This window comes from Myotis lucifugus, unplaced genomic scaffold, assembly GCF_000147115.1.
Source record: "Myotis lucifugus unplaced genomic scaffold, Myoluc2.0 scaffold_166, whole genome shotgun sequence".
NCBI lineage: Eukaryota > Metazoa > Chordata > Mammalia > Chiroptera > Vespertilionidae > Myotis > Myotis lucifugus.
Genome location: NW_005871214.1, coordinates 2490594 through 2508260, shown reverse-complemented (window position 1 = coordinate 2508260; position 17667 = coordinate 2490594). Strand labels below are relative to the sequence as shown.

Here is a 17667-nt window from a genome sequence, read left to right as displayed (position 1 = left end):
AGTTCTCCACTTGATAGTGATATATTTAGTACTGTGTGTATGTTACTGTTTAATATTTCATTCATTAGACATACTATTCAATGAGTTTGTTTCCTCACGAAGGGTCGTAGAATTTTTATATTTTAAATGAATAATTTAAATGTAAGTTATTTATATATAATACAGTAAAATAAAATATTTAGTGATACCAAGTCATATCACATTGGTTTAAACTGCTGGTTAGTGAAAAAGTATGAAGCCATAAGAAAAATATGTATTGGGATAAGTTGATATTTAATTTATTGGCACTTTAAAGTAACTTGGGCATATATGTTTTCTTATTGATTTAAAGAAACAATAAGTAGTTTCATTTACTATGAAATGGGATCAAATTTTAGAAATAAATTGCTACTTTTCAATGTGCACTCTTAATTTTGATGCAATTCTAAATAATTGCTGTAGATATATAATTTTGTGGTACACTATTGAGTTTTACATTGCTTATTATTGAACAAGAATTGCCACCTGAACAGTTTACATTAATTCTCAATGTTTTTGATATGTTGTAGTTTTATTACACTTATCCCATTCAGTTGGAGATTAAAGAATATGATATTCTTTACTGAGATTTGATGAGACTACAACTAGAGAATAAATATTACATTAATTAAAGCTATATTTAAAAAACAGAAAGGATATAACTATTTGTATTATAAATATTATATCTTAAAAAGTGAAAAGTACTGCACTTAGCTTCTAAAATAGACATCGAATACCTTTTTTAAAAAATTTATTTAAATACATGCCTTCAGTAAATTGCTGTGACTTACTAAACCTCATTTTATTTGTTTTGAATACTTTTGGCTTCTCTGTCCACATCACAGAAAAGAACAGAGACCTTTCAGCTCTCCTGCTATTATCTGTGCCCATCTAAAACTTGACTCTCTTGGGTTGTGAAAAGATTGAGCTCATAATTTAAACCATATCACGTAAGATTGTGGTCGTACTAAGTCAATTTAAGATTATACTTGTATGTACATATTTTTTAAATCTTTGCTACTGAGTGCCCAAGCTTTAAAGTTGCTAATTTGGAGATAACTGCTAGAATCTCTCAGACTTAGTGGATGGAAGAGCAGAATGTGTTTATATATGAGTATGTGAAACACCTATCTTCTATACATAAGTGTTGTTCAATAAAAGGCAGTTAGTCTTTTTACAATTCTAATTAAAATGTATAGTCCAAGAACAATTAAGGAATACTTATTAAAGTTCTTTCTTTTCATTTTTTTTTAAAGCAGAAAGAAACAAGGCTAGTGTAGTATTAATGGTCAGATAATTTACATGTATTATCCCCTGTGGAATAGGAGATATTAACAGTTTTTAAAGTCTTACATTATTTTTTTAAGAATTTGTCTTCCTGTAATTTTCTTCACAATTAAAATATCCTAATTTATATTTTAACAAAGGAGATGTAAGATAACATCAAGTATAGACGACTCAAGGTAATGATTTTTTTAGACCTGAAACCATCATTGATTGAATTTATCATCAGTGTTCATTTCTATTATGTCTAGTTATCTACCCAGTAATTGTATTGGCTTAGCAGAGACTGTATGTTAAGTGTAATAACAGCTTTAGATTGTGAAATTGTGCAGTTTAGGTAAACATCAAATCCCTTTATTTTTGTACAGCAGATTTCCAGCATTAGAACCATGTAGAATAAATATACTAGATGTTAAAGATTACACAATAAAGGAACTTGGCAAACCAAATCTGAGATCCTTGCTTTTTGTTCAGATTTAAGACTGTTCTTTTTTAAAGGCAAAATATAATAGATGGTAAAATTTGGCCTTAATTCCAAAAGGATAGTTTGAGCCATTTAAAGAAATATGGGTAGTATTGTCTGTCTTTTAATAGGTGGCTTTACGGATGAATTAATATTTTGAGATTCAATCAAAGAATGAAAGATCTTTATATGCATTGTTATTTTAAAGGTATTTACAAATTGAGAACTAGAATGATAATTTTCTTGCCCCAGTGGTGACAAAGAAAATATCTTAGTATAGTAAACATTACTAAAGCAAAAAATTAAACAACTTGAACATATAACTTACACAAATACCTTTGGCATGATCTTGCATTTAGAATTAAATACACTAAAACTTCAAGTAAAGACTTGTACTTAAAGTGATTAGTTTGAGAGTTCTTTAAGTTGCTTGTACATAATTGTTGGTATTCTGTGGTATGAATGCACATGCATGGCAACACTGCAGATCATATCACTATACTCATTTAATAACTGAATTATTGATTTCAAATACAGTTGTATGATTTATCAGTTTTTTTCTTTTTAAAAATTTTGTCATGAAATTTAGACTTTTACATTCTATAGGCTTTGTTCAAATAATCAACTAAGGAAGGAAAAGGTATTATGTATCTGTATTGCTTAAGATACTTTAGACAAAAATTAAATAGAATGATGTGTTAGTACATAACCTAATCTGCACATGCTATTTAGGAATCATTTTGAAATATAAAATTATATGTAAAAGTAATTTGCATTAATATATAATCAGTAAATTCCTCTGTACTTAAACGTTAATTTTTTTTCAAATCTTGAAATTGTTTATGTTTTTTTAAAATCTGTGTATTTTCAGGGCAAAGTTCAGGAAATATATTTCTAGTCTAAAGAGAGGAGCTGATTTCAGAAGTAACTAGTTCGCATCTTAAGAAGACTACTCATTTGTACACACGTATTTCTGATTATATAATACATTGATTTTAACATGAAATTTTGTTTTCACATTTTTGTCTTGTTTATTTTCACTTTGCAATTAATTATGGAAAATATCTTTTGTGTCATTTTGTACATCCCTTTGTCACAAATGTTCAAAGGTCAACTTGATTTTTTTTCCCCTACACCAGTTTAGAAAATCTCAGATATGGTAAATGCCATCTTTAAAAACCTAAGTTATCTTTGTTTCAGTTTTTTTAAAATTAAATTTGGATAACACTTACAAAAAAAGTACTTCTGATTCCCAGAAATCATAAAGAAGCAGGGGGAAGGCGTCCCTGACTTAGTCCATGTGATGCGCACATTAGCAAGTGAGAACATCCCCAGCCTCCCACCAGGAGGTGAATTGGCAAGCAAGTAAGTTACATTCTGCATACTCTTATGTTTTATCTCAGTACATGAAAATGTTATGTGTTTGCTGATTAAATGTATATTTACTAGTACATAATTTCTAAAGTGATGCAATTATCTGTATCCTCAGAACATTTTATTTGTGGTTCAGTGTTTTCCAGTATTAATGATATATGATGCTTGTTTAGAATAGGTATCAGAATGTTATTGTTTTTAACTAATTACACTGAAAGCTGTCCTTAGTGGAGGTTGGATTTCCTTATATAGCATAACTGAGATAATATAGTGAAAGAATTTTTTAAATTAAATTCTATAGCACTACAAAATTCTAAGTGTCATTATTATTCCTATTATTATATTTGATCATGTCAAGCCCTGGATAATTTACCCCAGAGATTAGCATCTTTTTCCTCCTCCATCGGATCCATTTTTTTACATCTGACTTTCCCAGTGTTTTTAGTTGTTGATTGCTGGTAGGTTGGGTTTTGGTGTAAGGTTACATTTTTCTCTTTGCACTTTATCTCACAGAGCTGGACTTACTATGTTAAATATTAAGCTTACATCTTTATAAACTAAAGTGGAGACTTTAAGGCATTTTATAATTTAAGGTTTTAAACATTTTTACCTCAGATATCTATATAATTGACCTATAAGGATATATTGATTAATTTCATTGATTCTCCACTGTATTCTGTAAGTGTAGCCATATTTTTTTATCATCCTTTCACATTTAGTCATTATAAAACTTCCTGTTTGTAGCTTTTGTTTTTAGGAAACGTTTTTTCCCACATGACCTTCTGTGAAATGAATGTCTATAAAATTTTCAAATTGATTTTGGAAGTAGGGAAGCTAAAATACCACTACAGATTTTTTTTTTACGAAATATTATTCAAAAACGAATTCCTAGACTTGTCAGGGAAATGTCATACTTTACATTTCAGTTTGATTTTTTTAATCCTCACCCAAAGATATGTTTTTAGTGATTTTTTTTTTTTTTAAGAGAGAGATACAAACATCCATGTTAGAGAGAATCATCAATCGGCTGCCTCATGCATGTCCCCCCACTGGGACTTGAGCCCACAGTCCGGGCATGTGCCCTGATAGGGAATCAAACCGTGACCTCCTGGTTCATGGGTTGATACACAACCATTGAGCCACACAGGCCGGGTACACTTCAGTTTTAACAAAACTGTTTTAAAGGGGCATTACAAAAAGCACAAACTGAAATGTAAAATATATGTAAATTACTTTACTACCACAGAGGTTGAAGTTAACTTCTAGTTCAAAACAGTCAACTTTTAACCAGAATATATTAGTATATCTTAAGAACTGCTTCATCATTGCCAACTTAAAACCACTTAAACAGTTCCAATAGAAATGGATCATAGTGGCTGATTTTTTTTTTTTTCACTTTTAGTCTTCTGTTAATTAAGTTGGTGGCATAATACATTTTAGAGTAAATTTACCTCTACTTTAACTTTGGGCCTCAAGTATCTTAAAGTGAGGCTCATTTATTGACAGCTAGAAATAGAACTAAAATAATTTCCAAGTATAAAATTATCTTTGACATTTTAATCAACACCTGGCTGTGAGTTATTAAACAACTTTATGCTCTGAAGAAAAATTAACTTTCTGCATTTTTTAAAATTTAGGCGGAATATAATTGAAGCCGTTTACAATAGACTGAATCCTTACAAAAATGATGACACTGTAAGTAGCATTTTAGTTCCCTCTGCTTTCCCTTCCCCTCCACTCTAAATGCATATCCTTCCTACCTGTTTTTGCAGAGTTGTTCACTGCACCCATTCTTTTACACACACCCCTGATTGATTGCTCTGAACTCTGCCTGCACCACAGTTCTAGTGATTGAGGACATAATCATGGTGAGTGGCCACCTCTCTCAAAAAAGAAGAAAGTCCCTTTGAATTATTGTGGGTTTTTTAAGCCTCTACAAGCAGTCAATTTCAAGAGGTTTGCCTCCACTAAACATTTTTTTGAAGTTGGGAATAATATATCTACTCAGGATCTTGATCTGAGTTTGTAAGCAGATACAACAGAACTTCAGAATGCCCATCTCCACTTTTTTATGGTTGGAAATACTTTTGCCAAGAACCTGAAGTACTAATACTTCATTTAAATATTAAAGTAGAGAGTTCTGTTTATGTAAATAGACATTGGAATGCCATTCTTCAATTACGTTTCCTATTACAGTTGTGTTATAGTATGGTTTGTGTAGAAGAGTGGTAATTTCAAATCATTTGGGCAAGTCCTGAAATATTTTATATATTGCAAATGAAGCCTCCTCGAATCTTATATTACTTGAGGTCTTAATCTCTTATGCAATAAAAAGTTTATAAAAGTAGTGTTTTAAAAATTGAGTTTTATTGAAGAAAAAAATATTTAGTGGTTTTATTGGCTTAGAAATACTTTTGGTCAAACTCATGGAAAAATCATATTTCAAGTACTATTGTATTTGAAAACAAAACAAAGGGTTAACAATTTTTTGAAAGATTAAATATTGATATTTCATATACACATATACACATAAGCTTTAAGAAACATATTCTGAAAGTCAGCTTTACAAAACCTATCTTCTTCATTGTCCAGAAAGTATTGTATTTTGGCACCTCTGTGCTTTAATTTAGTTCCTTGTTTTGCTTTGTTTCCTTTTATGAAGGACTCTACATCGACTGATGATATGTGGTAAAACTGCTCATCTAGCCATGGAGTTTATCTTCACCTCCAAAGGAGAGTACAGCTCAACTTCATTGAACCTTTTAACATTCATCCTCATCTTTAAAGAAGGGCATATGACATGGGTGAGAGTGATTACACCAGAGAACTTCAGCAGTACAACAGCTAGCCCAGAACTGATTTTTTTTTGTAAATTTGAGACTTATGTAAACGTGATTTTAAACCATAATTCATGTTGTAAATCAGACTCCAGCAATTTTTGTTGTATGATTTTGTTTTTTGTAAAGTGTAACTGTCCTTGTACAAAATGCTCATATTTAATTATGAACTGCTTTAAATCATTATCAAAGTTATAAGAAATGTTTGGCTTGTTGTGTGACGCAACAGATATATAGATCTTTCAAGTCATGTTGTGTTTGGACTTGGGGTTGGGACAGAGAGAGCAGCAGCCATGTCAGCTAGACGCTCAACTGTGCACATGATTATGGAGAAAAATTCCAAAATCTTATAAAGCCAAGCATCCAGGGAGTTAATTAGAAACTATCTTAATGTTCTTGGCAGTGGGATTGGCATTGTTGATAAAGCTGGTCCCTTCACTTAATTGTCTCTAAGTTGTTCTCTACTTGTTGCCATGAGTATTGCAGGTTATACAGTATATTCATAAGAATATCAGTCTTGGGGCTAAAATGCCTTGATTCTTTGCACCTCTTTTACAAGTCCTTACATTTAATTATTAATTGATAAGCAGCAGCTTCCTACAGATAGTAGGAGACTGCCACATTTTGCTATCATGATTGGCTGGGCCTGCTGCTGTTCCTAGTAAGATATTCTGAATTCCATTTTATCAATAAAGCTTGATTTAACGAACAAGAAATTTAATCATGTATGTGTAATTCCTCCTTTACCTTGCCCTTTTAAAACACCATGCCATTGTAAATGAGAAGTTTCTATGGGAAAAGATGTTAGTCTCTTTTAATTGGAACATCCTGTTACTCAAGGCATAGAGGGAACTGTTTCTTTTCCATTAGCAAGACTAAAAGATTTAAGTCTCTGTTGTTCCTTAATCTATTTTTTAAATGGGTTTCTTTCTGGCTGCTTATTTTTCATTAAGATATGTATCAGCTCGAATTTGCCTACTGTTTAATTAAAATAATTGTCAGAGCTTGACAATCTAACATTCTGTGGTAGGTGTGTGTGTTTGTGAGTGTGTTTGCCTGTGATTTTTAATTGGCCCATGTCTTTAGAATCCAAGTAGTTAAGATGTATTTGTGATTTGAAATATAGCATGTTGATAATATTTAGCTGTTGGCCTTTAAAAATAACTCAAAGTTTAAAGAACTGTAGATATAAAAAAAACTAATTTAATTTAGGCTTAAATTCCTCTGATTAAGCATGTGAAAGTAAGTTTTAAAATCTGTCACATTGAAAAGACTACTGTTCTGTGCCCTTCTGTATTTTTTGTCTCTTTAGGTTGAATATTGTATTTATACCATGTAATTTAATCATTCAGTAGGCAGATTCCCCACTAGAAAAATATTAAAATACATTTGAATACAAGATCAAAACTTTGTGTATAAAAGGTAATATAACTAGTTTCCTTTTGTTTTTACATAATTTGAAAATATACATATTTGTATATATAGCCTTAAAACTAATCTAAAGGTAGGGGAATAGTGGGAAAAGTGATGTGAAATGTCTCAGATTTAAGTAGTTACATACCAACAAAATCTTTTCATTATCCCTCTTATTCATGAGGTGATTAAATGTAACTTAACTGTATTTAATTTATATTTTAATCTAGCATGAATTAAGAAAAACAAGTACTATTTATATTTAGAAATTCATAACAATTGGAATTACAGAACCAATTCCATACTTAATTTACAAATAAATGCTTAATGTCTAAAATCTGTGGTAAAGTGCGAAGTATGATAATGTTTTAAGTTATGGCTTTGCAAGCATCTAAATGTGCATTTTATGAATAGCAGTGCTTGTAGTATAGATTGATTACCAGACATACTGGTACTGAAAACTAAATCCCTATTGCAAGAAGCCAGGTCCTTAATTTTTTTAAGTAGACTCAGTTTTTAGTTCTGGAAACTTCAATTAGTTTTTGAAATGAAAAATCTTAAATCACAAGTAAGATATATGATAGAAAGCTATATTTTAAACCATAACAGCATATGTAGAGCCTTTTTAAATTTAAGGATCTTTAAATAAAAAAAATCAAAATATTCCTCTGTTAAAGTTACTAGTAATGAAATTAGGCTTGGAAGTGAGAGAAAACTGTATGAAGTGTGATCTGAGAAAACTAAATCTTTTCTACATGAGTCAGCATTGCCATATTAGGTATAGTTTTTCATTATTAAAATACAGGAAGAAAATATACATTGTAACAGCAAACTGTGTTCTTCATTCCTGGGGGTAATGGTGGTTGTAGGGAACCAACCACACTTTTAAAAGGCACTTTTGCACCTCTGTTGTGCACTTCATTTTTGTACCACTTAAATTCTTGACCTCCCGCCCCCTTTTGTGTGCTAATTAATTAGCATCTCAGGGCAATGCCTCAAAATTTGTTTGATGTGTTGTATGTTATTTTCTTTGGAGGGAAAAAGTTCATGTGTGATGATAATATACTATTCAACATGTGCTTTCGCTTAAATGTTTTAATAGGATGAACCCACTTTGCTGCTTTTAGTGGGAGATTCATTTTGTATAGCAGACTCTTGTTACCCTAACATTAAAGAATTTCACTGATCTCTTATTGTTTTAGCAAGGTAAACTCTTAATTTCTACTTTCTTAGGGAATATACTTTTACAGATAACAAAAGCAGGTCTTAATATTAGTGTTAACTTTTGAAAATCCTAGAGGTATTTTTCTTACTCAGCTTTAGAACTATTTGAAACATATTTTTAATTATAAAGCATTAACTTGCTTCTAGAGTACTATGCAATGAGTGTACTGCTTCACCGCTAATTTTTTAAAAAAAAATTAACTTAATAACCAATTTGGGTCAAAGAATAAATCAAGTATGTAATTCAGATGCTCTGAATTATAGCAGTACTTTTAGTGATCATCTATTGACCAATTAATAACTCAGCTTTTCCACAAAATGTTTTGAGTAGTTATCTGCAAAATACTGTGCTAGACAAAACATCTTGTACTATAAAGAAATGAATACATAGGTCCTTGCCCTCAAGGAGTTTACATTTGAGTAGAATTTACAACCTAATATATGTTAATAAAACTGGGTCACTCATCCAAAAAAATAGTTAATGTCCACCTACTGTCTGCCAGATACACACAGGTCTCTACCGTCTCTACCCTAAGCAGCTGATTTGTACTTCCTTTATTCACTTAAAAATCTGTTTATTTTCTCCACAAAGTTAAAAAAGAAAATTTTGCTCAGCATAGGAATAAGGTTGGACTGATGAAGCTCAAGTCTATTCAGTATGCTTGACTGCCTTGAACAGATAGCCTTTACTCGCCTGCTGAGAGCAGCAAGTCAGAGAAAAGGGTAATGGATTTCATAGCACTCTGCAATCCTGGAAATTTTGGTGGATTTTGAAATTTTAGCTAAAATATATATATTTAGCTAAATTTATCTTATTTAAGTAAAACTGTTCTTTACTTGAAAACATACTGCCAGTGCTAATATCTAATTTTAGCTAAATGATTACTATGTGTTTTAATTTTTAAAAATAACTTCACTGCCTATTTTTATTGGACAAATTCATATGGGAATTCAGTTTGTGATTTCTGAAAGAAATGATTAAATTGGTTAAGGGTTTTCTCTTTTGTTTTAATTTTTAATTTCATGATGTATATGCTTTTAATTCATAAAGTTTGAGTGAAAGGTTTAAGCCTTTTAATGTTTTAGTTGCTATTTGTACAGTTTTATGTTAGGATTTGGTATTAGAAAATACTCTGTAAATATTTCAGGATATAAATGTCACTCATTTGAGGTTTAAGGAACTTTAAAGAGTTTCATATACTTTTGCTTGCAGATCCTGCTGGTGAGGTGACCATTTTTTAATTGAGTCATCTAGTCTTTTCATTAGTAAGGGTTTTCTTGTGGGTTTGTTTGTTTGTTTTTAGGATTTAGGAAGACTTCTTTATAGCTTAAAATTTTAGAAGCCTAATTTTACTTTATTTCTTTCAATAATGTGTCATGAGTTTTGGATTGTATTTGTTTTAAATTAAACATTACTTCAGAATATGCTTGAAATATTTAAGAATACATTTTCTAAATGTTATGATTATAATACTTCATTGTTTGTTAATGAGAATAATGTGTCAGTTAAGTGTTATTACTGATAGAATGCTCTATGCAGAAATGATGAGAAGCATTAGCCTCCACTTCATTGTCAAATGAACATTTCTACTTTTATTCAACTCAACACAGATTATTTCTCTTTTACATGCTTTATATATTAAACTCGTGGCTTCTGATCTCATCTTTTTCTAATTATATTACCAGCAGTTAGGAGTGTGCCAATTAGAAAAATTCAACTGTATTGAAGTTGTAGTTGGAAACTTATACTTTTAATTAATTGGGGGGGGGGGATGTTTAAATTGATATAATAACAAAGAGATTTTTTCCCCCACACTTATTCTGTATCAAATGTTGCTTCATTTCCTGTACTAGCCTCTTGGTGTTTTCTCTCTTTCTTCAGATGGAAACTGGCCAATTTCTTTTTTTAAGCAAGAAAACCTAATGTATTACCTCACCAAAGCCAACAAATAGTATATAAAACGGCCAAAATTAAGAAAACTTGGGAGGTGGAGGAGTGGGGATATGCCAGTGAGGATAAAGAGGAGAATTAATTATTTTTAAAGTCATAGGAAGGTCTTTCTTGGACCCAGCTATATATTAAAAACTGTTGCATTACGTAAACCTGCAAGAACCAACTTTGCTTCTTCAGATAATATGATTTTTCCACCAAGGGAAATAATGATAAAAAAACTACTGCTCCTTCAACATAGAAACTACTGAGAAAAATGAATGCAATGTTTCTTCACCACAAAACCCAACCTTCAGTTCTTTTCATTGCTCCAAACCCAGTATTTTACTAATAGCTTTGTCATTGAACTAAATGTTTAGAAAAATTTAGTTTTTCCTTTCTTTTTACATAGTTCTCTTGACCCAGTAAAAGACATTTACTAACGTTTGCATTTGTATGGTACTATCTGAAGTTAGATTTTGTAGGAGATTGGGTAATGATTAGGTTTAGGTATAAGCATAAATTCACTATAGCAATTGTTCTTAATCTTTTAGGGTTATAGGCCCTTTGAGACTGGTGAATCCTAGGGACTTCCTTACATAACTCCACAAAGTATACAATATTGCGTGGTTTAGGGACCCCTGCTTAAGATCCCATATAATCGCACAATAGGGCATCAGCTTTTTTCCTACAAAGCCATAAGAAATACTTCAAGGGCATCAAAATAATTTGACTCTTAAGGAATTGTTCCACTTTTTGAAAAATAGAGGAAGTAGAAGTGGGCCTACCCTGGAATCTGACATTAAAATATGCTTTTTAAAGGTTGTGTTTTGAGGAAATGGAGAGTAATTAAAGGTGAAAAACTAGTATGAGGATAGTTTCAGAGGATAACATTATTCTCTGATTTTGCCACTTTCGAAAGTCAACAGGAAAGAGTTAAAACAGAAATTGAGTGTTTCTGGAAAGTTTCTGACCTTCATGGTGCAGATGTAATATATTCACAACCAACATACTTAAGTCAGATCTCAGATTTTGAGCTTCCTGGTGTTAGAGTTCATTAAATGTTTAATTCACTTCAGATTCCAAAGAATTAGATATTTACTTACTGATACAGAATGTTAACATGCAGCCACCAATATACAGGATTAATGAGATTTCTACTAAAATATAACTACCATGAAAAAATTCATTAGCTTGTAGCATTTGTTGCCAAAATTGGATGTTTAGTTATAGCTTATTTACTTCCCATTTATGGGACTTTTTAACAAAAACCACTCATTGTCTATGTTGTTGACTAACTTAGGAAAATAACTTGTTTGTAGTAATATGTCCTTTTCTGCTTAGTTTCACTCTTGAAATGATTTCTCCTAATTTGTATAAATGTTATGAGTGGAGAGACCATATACATATTAGAAGCATGTTGTATAATATATAGATTTTTTAAATCTGTAAGTGTAAAAAAAGCTAATACAACTGCAGAAATATTTTTCCTAAATACAGTGTATAACAAAATTCTCTACAGTAACTCACCCACTCTTTACAGTTTTTGTGATCCAAACTTTTGAAGAAATTTCATAAATGTATATTTTGTATTATGTACCAATTCCTGTTCCAAGGAAAAGAAGTGAATTCAGTTCTAACTTTAAGAATGTACTTTTTGTTTTCAAGTCCGTTGGAGAAATTTCATTCAGCCTTTGAATGGTTGCAAATTATATGTGAGATGAAAAGTAGAAATAATCTCTAGTTTGCAAAACTGGTGCCATTAAGTAAACAGGCAATTGCATAATGTGTGAGTATTTATGATTGATATTAAAAGCAGCATTTTTGTTCTGGCTAGAAAAGAAACCTGGACTTTTTAAAACATATATATTTTTATTGATTTCAGAGAGGATGGTAGAGGGAGAGAGACAGAAATATCAATGATGAGAAAGAATCACTGATTGGCTGCTTCCTGCATGTCCCCCACTGGAGACCGAGCCTGCAACCCGGGCATGTGCCCTTGACCAGAATCAAACCTGGGACCCTTTAGTCTGCAGGCCAACACTCTATCCACAGCCAAACTGGCTAGGGCTGGAAATTTTTAATTAGTTATTAGGAGACCTTACGAAATTTTTTAAAAATTGAAATTGGTTAATTTGCTAATAAAACAATGGATCTGATAGTAACTGTTTGAACTACACCTCCTGTTTCTTCTTGATTTAAGGAAGAATACTGAAAGTCAGTAAGTTTGGATTGATGGTTATTTGCAATGAACACATTCCAGAAATAAAGGAGCCAAAGTTACTTCCTTTGGCAAGATCATTCCCGTTGTCTTCTTACAGATGATATATATATTTCTTATTCCCTTGAAGAGTTGAGATTGGGAATTAGGAGTAGAACTTCCCCATATAGTATCTCTGGTGTAAACTTTGACTTAGATTGCAGCCCGCTTTGTGGTAGACATGCGTGTGTGTGTGTGTGTGTGTGTGTGTGTGTGTGTGTGTGTGTGTGTGTGTTTTAGGATGCTTACTTCCTCTGCTGATTACGTTAAGTGGTTGTATTACCTGTGTTTTTTCTTGTCTAAAAGTGTGACTTAGAGGCTTACACAATTAAATTAAAGGGACTTTAGAGTAAGTTGAATTAGTGATGTAAGTGAACTTCAATGACTGCAAGAACTTATTTTGTTTGTTGTAAAATTTTTAATGAAAGCACAATAATGAGGCCTCCTAACCAAAGTCTTTAAAAGTAAGTAAGATTGCAGCAAATAAGGATTTACTTAGCTATATGTAGCTAATACCTGTTCACTTGCCAAGGTGTATCCTTTTGTTTTAGTTTTTCATTTGAAAGTTGAAGCTAGGTTTATTTGTTTTTAGTAAAACATTTATTTCAGTTATTCCCCCCCATACTTGATTACTTCACTGAGAAACTAATATTGGGGTACTCATCTTTTTCTTTTTCCCTTTTTACTGCTATTAGCTCATACTGAAATTTTCATCAAATCACAGAAATTTCTGTTCCAGTTAAAAAGTCTGTTTGTAGATTAATTACCCCAGAAAACCTTGGCTTGCGTGCCCTCCATAGGACTTTTGTTTACTTGCCACAAAACATGTGCTATGCTACTGCTTGTTGTATACATGAGAGTTATATTTATTTGTCCTGATACCTTATTAAAATGATTCAGAGTTTCTAAAAAGCTTTTTATTAGTTCATGTGTTTCATGTTAATAGCTGTATTGTTACCTAAATAGTGGATTTACTAAGCACACCATGTGTGTCATCTATTCTCTGCTATATTTTAGGTCCAGGCTTGGGTCTTCAGACCAAAGCACTTCCCCTATAACTTTCCTGGTAACTACCCAAAATATTTTCCAGGTGTTAATTCAAGCCAATGAAATTTCCAATATTTGACCATCTACCAAAATGGCAGGGTTTTTTAAAAAATATATTTTATTGATTTTTTTACAGAGGAAGGGAGAGGGAGAGGGAGAGAGTTAGAAACATTGATGAGAAACATCGATCAGCTGCCTCCTGCACACCTCCTACTGGGGATGTGCCCGCAACCAAGGTACATGCCCTTAACCAGAATTGAACCTGGGACCTTTCAGTCCGCAGCCCAATGCTCTATCCACTGAGCCAAACTGGTTAGGGCCAAAATGGCAGTTTTATTTGGATCAATTTACCAGTTTCTGAAATTAGTTCTTGAATGGCCAGATTACAAGTCAGTACTTCTCATTTATATTTCAATTTAATCATGTCTCCTTAGAATTGATCCTGAAGGGGAAAATAAGACATTGGGGGGGGGGGGGTAGCTATCTGAATCTGTGCCAGTAACCTGCATTCTGACACACTCTTACTTGCCAATAAACACCATTCTTATCTGTGATGCCTGTCCTGCATTGCAGAACCTGTTTCCCAGAATACTCCCATTTTACAGAGATCATAAACTATGAACCAAATACAACCCCCTGTGGGGGGTTGGCAGCACTGGCGCCAGACAGGCCTCTGAATATAATCTCACTTCCCCCATCCCAACTCACGGCGGGCTGCAAAGCCCGTGAAAAGTCCGGGAGCCTGATCTATATTTGGAGGACAAAGAAACTAAAGGGGGAAAGCTTCGTCCATATTCATCACTCAGGATTTGGAAACGGACTCCCCTGAGTCACGGCACTAGTGCATCTGCAAATAAAGGCTACTTTTCTGAATATCCGCTGAGTGCCGGCTGATTAATTCTCCCGCGCCTCCTGGCAGCTTATCTGCAACAATCCTTAGAACTAGGTAGATAACAGGTTTAAAGAAAAGCCATATATATTTGAACAAATTTGCAAATACGAAGTTTGCTAAAATAGACAATATCAAATATATCGTTTATTTTAAATTACTAATTTATTGTCCAATTTTTCATAGATGTTCAACTTCTGCTCAGACATTGGTATGAGAAATGTTACATCAGCAGTAACCTGGAAAGAAAATAATACTGAATTTAGTGTTCAGGCAGGCTTATAATAAAACAAAGATAAGATGGGAAAATGATTTTAATGTTTTATTTTGAATTATATAATTAAGTGAGGTGGATGCAGAGTTTCTTTCAAATATTTTATTAAAGGTGTTGAGATGTATGGACCCAAAGGATCCTCACTGAAGTCTCTGAACTATTTAAGTGCAATCTTGGTTAAGGGCTCTAACTTTGTTCTAGGTGAGTAACTCTGGCTTAGATTGCAGCCATGCCGTGCCCTTCCTAAATATCTTTTTTATATTATATTTTGCTATTTGTTTTGGTAACCGTTGACTAAAATTGTCTAGTATTTAAAAATCAAAGGGTTTGCTAGAAGAATTGTGACTGTTCCAGGTCAAAGGAGTTGTATGTGTACCTTACATTAGCTTACTGAAACCATTCCAGGATTGTTTGTCTTCTAAATTCTCAGTATAACAGCCTTGAATGTGTAATTTGATTATGTTTAATGAAAAAAACAAAGATTTACTATGTGTCATTATAAAAGCAGAATTATTCTTATTTTAGCCTTTGATATTTTAACTGCTTACTAACAAAACTGAAAGATTTTTCAAAACTAAACATCTCCAGAACATTCCTAACAACAAATTTTCTGGTGATTGGATGTAGTAGAAGCACACGGGAATTGGCTTTTTGAAACTGTGATGTTAGACAAATAAAAGTCTCATGTAACTGATATAAATTCAACGTTTATAACTGTCTGCCTTTCTTGATGTATTTTGACAGACTTTGCTGCAATGATCCTTAATAAAATAAAAAGAGAGAGAGGCCTTAGCATTTAATAAGGGAAATGAAACTGCTTCTGTGCCTAGATCACACAAAGAGGCTGCTTGGTCTCCTTTCTTAATATTTACTTTTATGTCTGAAAATCAGAATGCTTGCCTGTTCTTTTCCTTTGGTTTTGTTTTAAATATATAAGTTCCTAGACTACATTCTGCTTTAGGGCCTTTGTGAATACTTTTTCAGAAAAGTCAGTGGGCGTTGAATTCTGCATCCTTGAATATCATAAGGATTTGCCATGTACTTTATGCTGATTTTTTTACAACATGACAATATGGCTGTAAGTGTATTACATATGCATGTATCAGTCAATACCCTTTCCAACTCCATAGTCCCTGTCACTAGTGTTACTGGTTCAACTTGACCTTCAGAGAGTTTTGCCTGCTTCACAACTGGATAGATTTGGCATATTATTGATTTCAGAGAGGAAGGGAGAGGGAGAGAAATATAGAAACATCAATTGATGAGAGAATCATTGGTCAGCTGCCTCCTGCACACCCCCTACTGGGGATTGAGCCTACAACTGGGCATGTGCCCTGACCAGGAATCGAATCATGACCTGGTTCATAGGTCAATGCTTAACCATTGAGCAACACGGACCAAGTTACAGCAATTTTTTAAGATCACGTAGTTGATTCTCTAAATCTACTTGAACTCTTTTGATATTTTAGTTTTCTTAGACTGACTGAAAGTCAAACATTCAAAAATCATGTTTAGGTATAAAAATTTTAATACTTTATGTAAAAATAATTGTACTTTTTAATTTTAGAATCTGTGATTATCTTAGACTTTTTACTTGAAATTTAGTGAAGTTTACATTTTTCTTTTTTTGGAAAGGAAGGGCAAAAAGAGGAGGTTTTAAAGTAAAGGTGTTTTTTTTTTAAGTAAAGAAAATTCTATTTTTCTGTTATTCAAATGGAATTAATCAGTTTAGGCCCAATAAATCATTAGGTTTTATAGCAGTCAGTCTGCGTCACTGGTTGGTAGGTTAGTCAAGTCTCTTTGTTCTCCCTCAAAGTATTAGGGGAAAGGGGAGGTAATCTAATTTCAGTTGTCAACTATCACTTGTATGTTTGATTAGCAAAGCAGTTAAAATTAGGTTTAAGATAAGGATTGCAGATTTCCCTTTTATTATCAGTTTTGTTCTCTGGTCTTCAACCTGCCACCTGCCGGCAAGATAAAATGACCTGGGAAATTTTTTTTAAATCCTTCAGCAGTAAAGATTAGGTTGAAAGATAACAATTGAAAGTCTGTTCTCTCCTCCCTCTCCAGCCCCTTTGATTGCCTGCATCCTCCTTTGCCCCTCCTAACAGCCTCTGTTCAAATGCCTGTGATGGCTCCTGTTTCACTCAGTAAGAGCCAAAGTCCTTACAGTGGACTTCAGAGCCCCCTATATGATCTGATCCCTGTGACCTCTTGGATTCGCTTCAGTCTGCTGTACCCACACAGGTCTCCTTCCTGGCTCTCCTGTTTCACTCAAACCCCAGGGTCTTACAGGCACTTGCTTTAGCTGTTCCCTCTACCTGGATTGTGCTTTTGGCCAAAGTCACATCTAACTTCAAGAGGGACTTAAAAGAAACAGAAAGGAATACTTGTGAACCATGACAGCCTAAAATGCATTCAATGGCTGTATGCGCCTGCAGAAAATGAGATTGGTGTTATGTACACTCCAGGAGACAGTCTTACTTGAACAAATGCCAGTAGCAGAGAGACTAGGACCATAAGGGATCGTCTCATTGTAAGTACTCATTATTAGAAAGAGGTCAATGTTCCTGCATCTTTGGGGATGAAGTGGACTGGTGGTCTGTGAGGTCCAAAAGGTTGGCGACTGCTGGTTTAAGGAAATGTTTGGAGCA

The 17667-nt window shown here is 32.9% G+C and overlaps 1 protein-coding gene across 6 annotated transcripts in view; it reads left to right on the top strand.

Moving 5' to 3' along the window:
- Positions 1–6998, top strand: part of PPM1A (protein phosphatase, Mg2+/Mn2+ dependent 1A) — a 34342-nt gene extending 27344 nt beyond the window's left edge. For 2 of the 6 annotated variants that reach the window (XM_023759916.1, XM_023759915.1), the window contains exons 4-7: positions 3022–3130; positions 4777–4834; positions 4912–5007; positions 5802–6998. In XM_023759916.1, the coding sequence (XP_023615684.1) occupies positions 3022–3130; positions 4777–4834; positions 4912–4950 (206 nt within the window). In that variant the 3' untranslated portion in view covers positions 4951–5007; positions 5802–6998. Of the gene's footprint in view, positions 1–863; positions 969–2636; positions 2772–3021; positions 3131–4776; positions 4835–4911; positions 5008–5801 lie in introns of those variants that run through there. The other 4 variants (XM_014462016.2, XM_023759917.1, XM_023759918.1 and 1 more) reach the window with 4 other exon arrangements.
- Positions 6999–17667: the final 10669 nt, after the last annotated feature.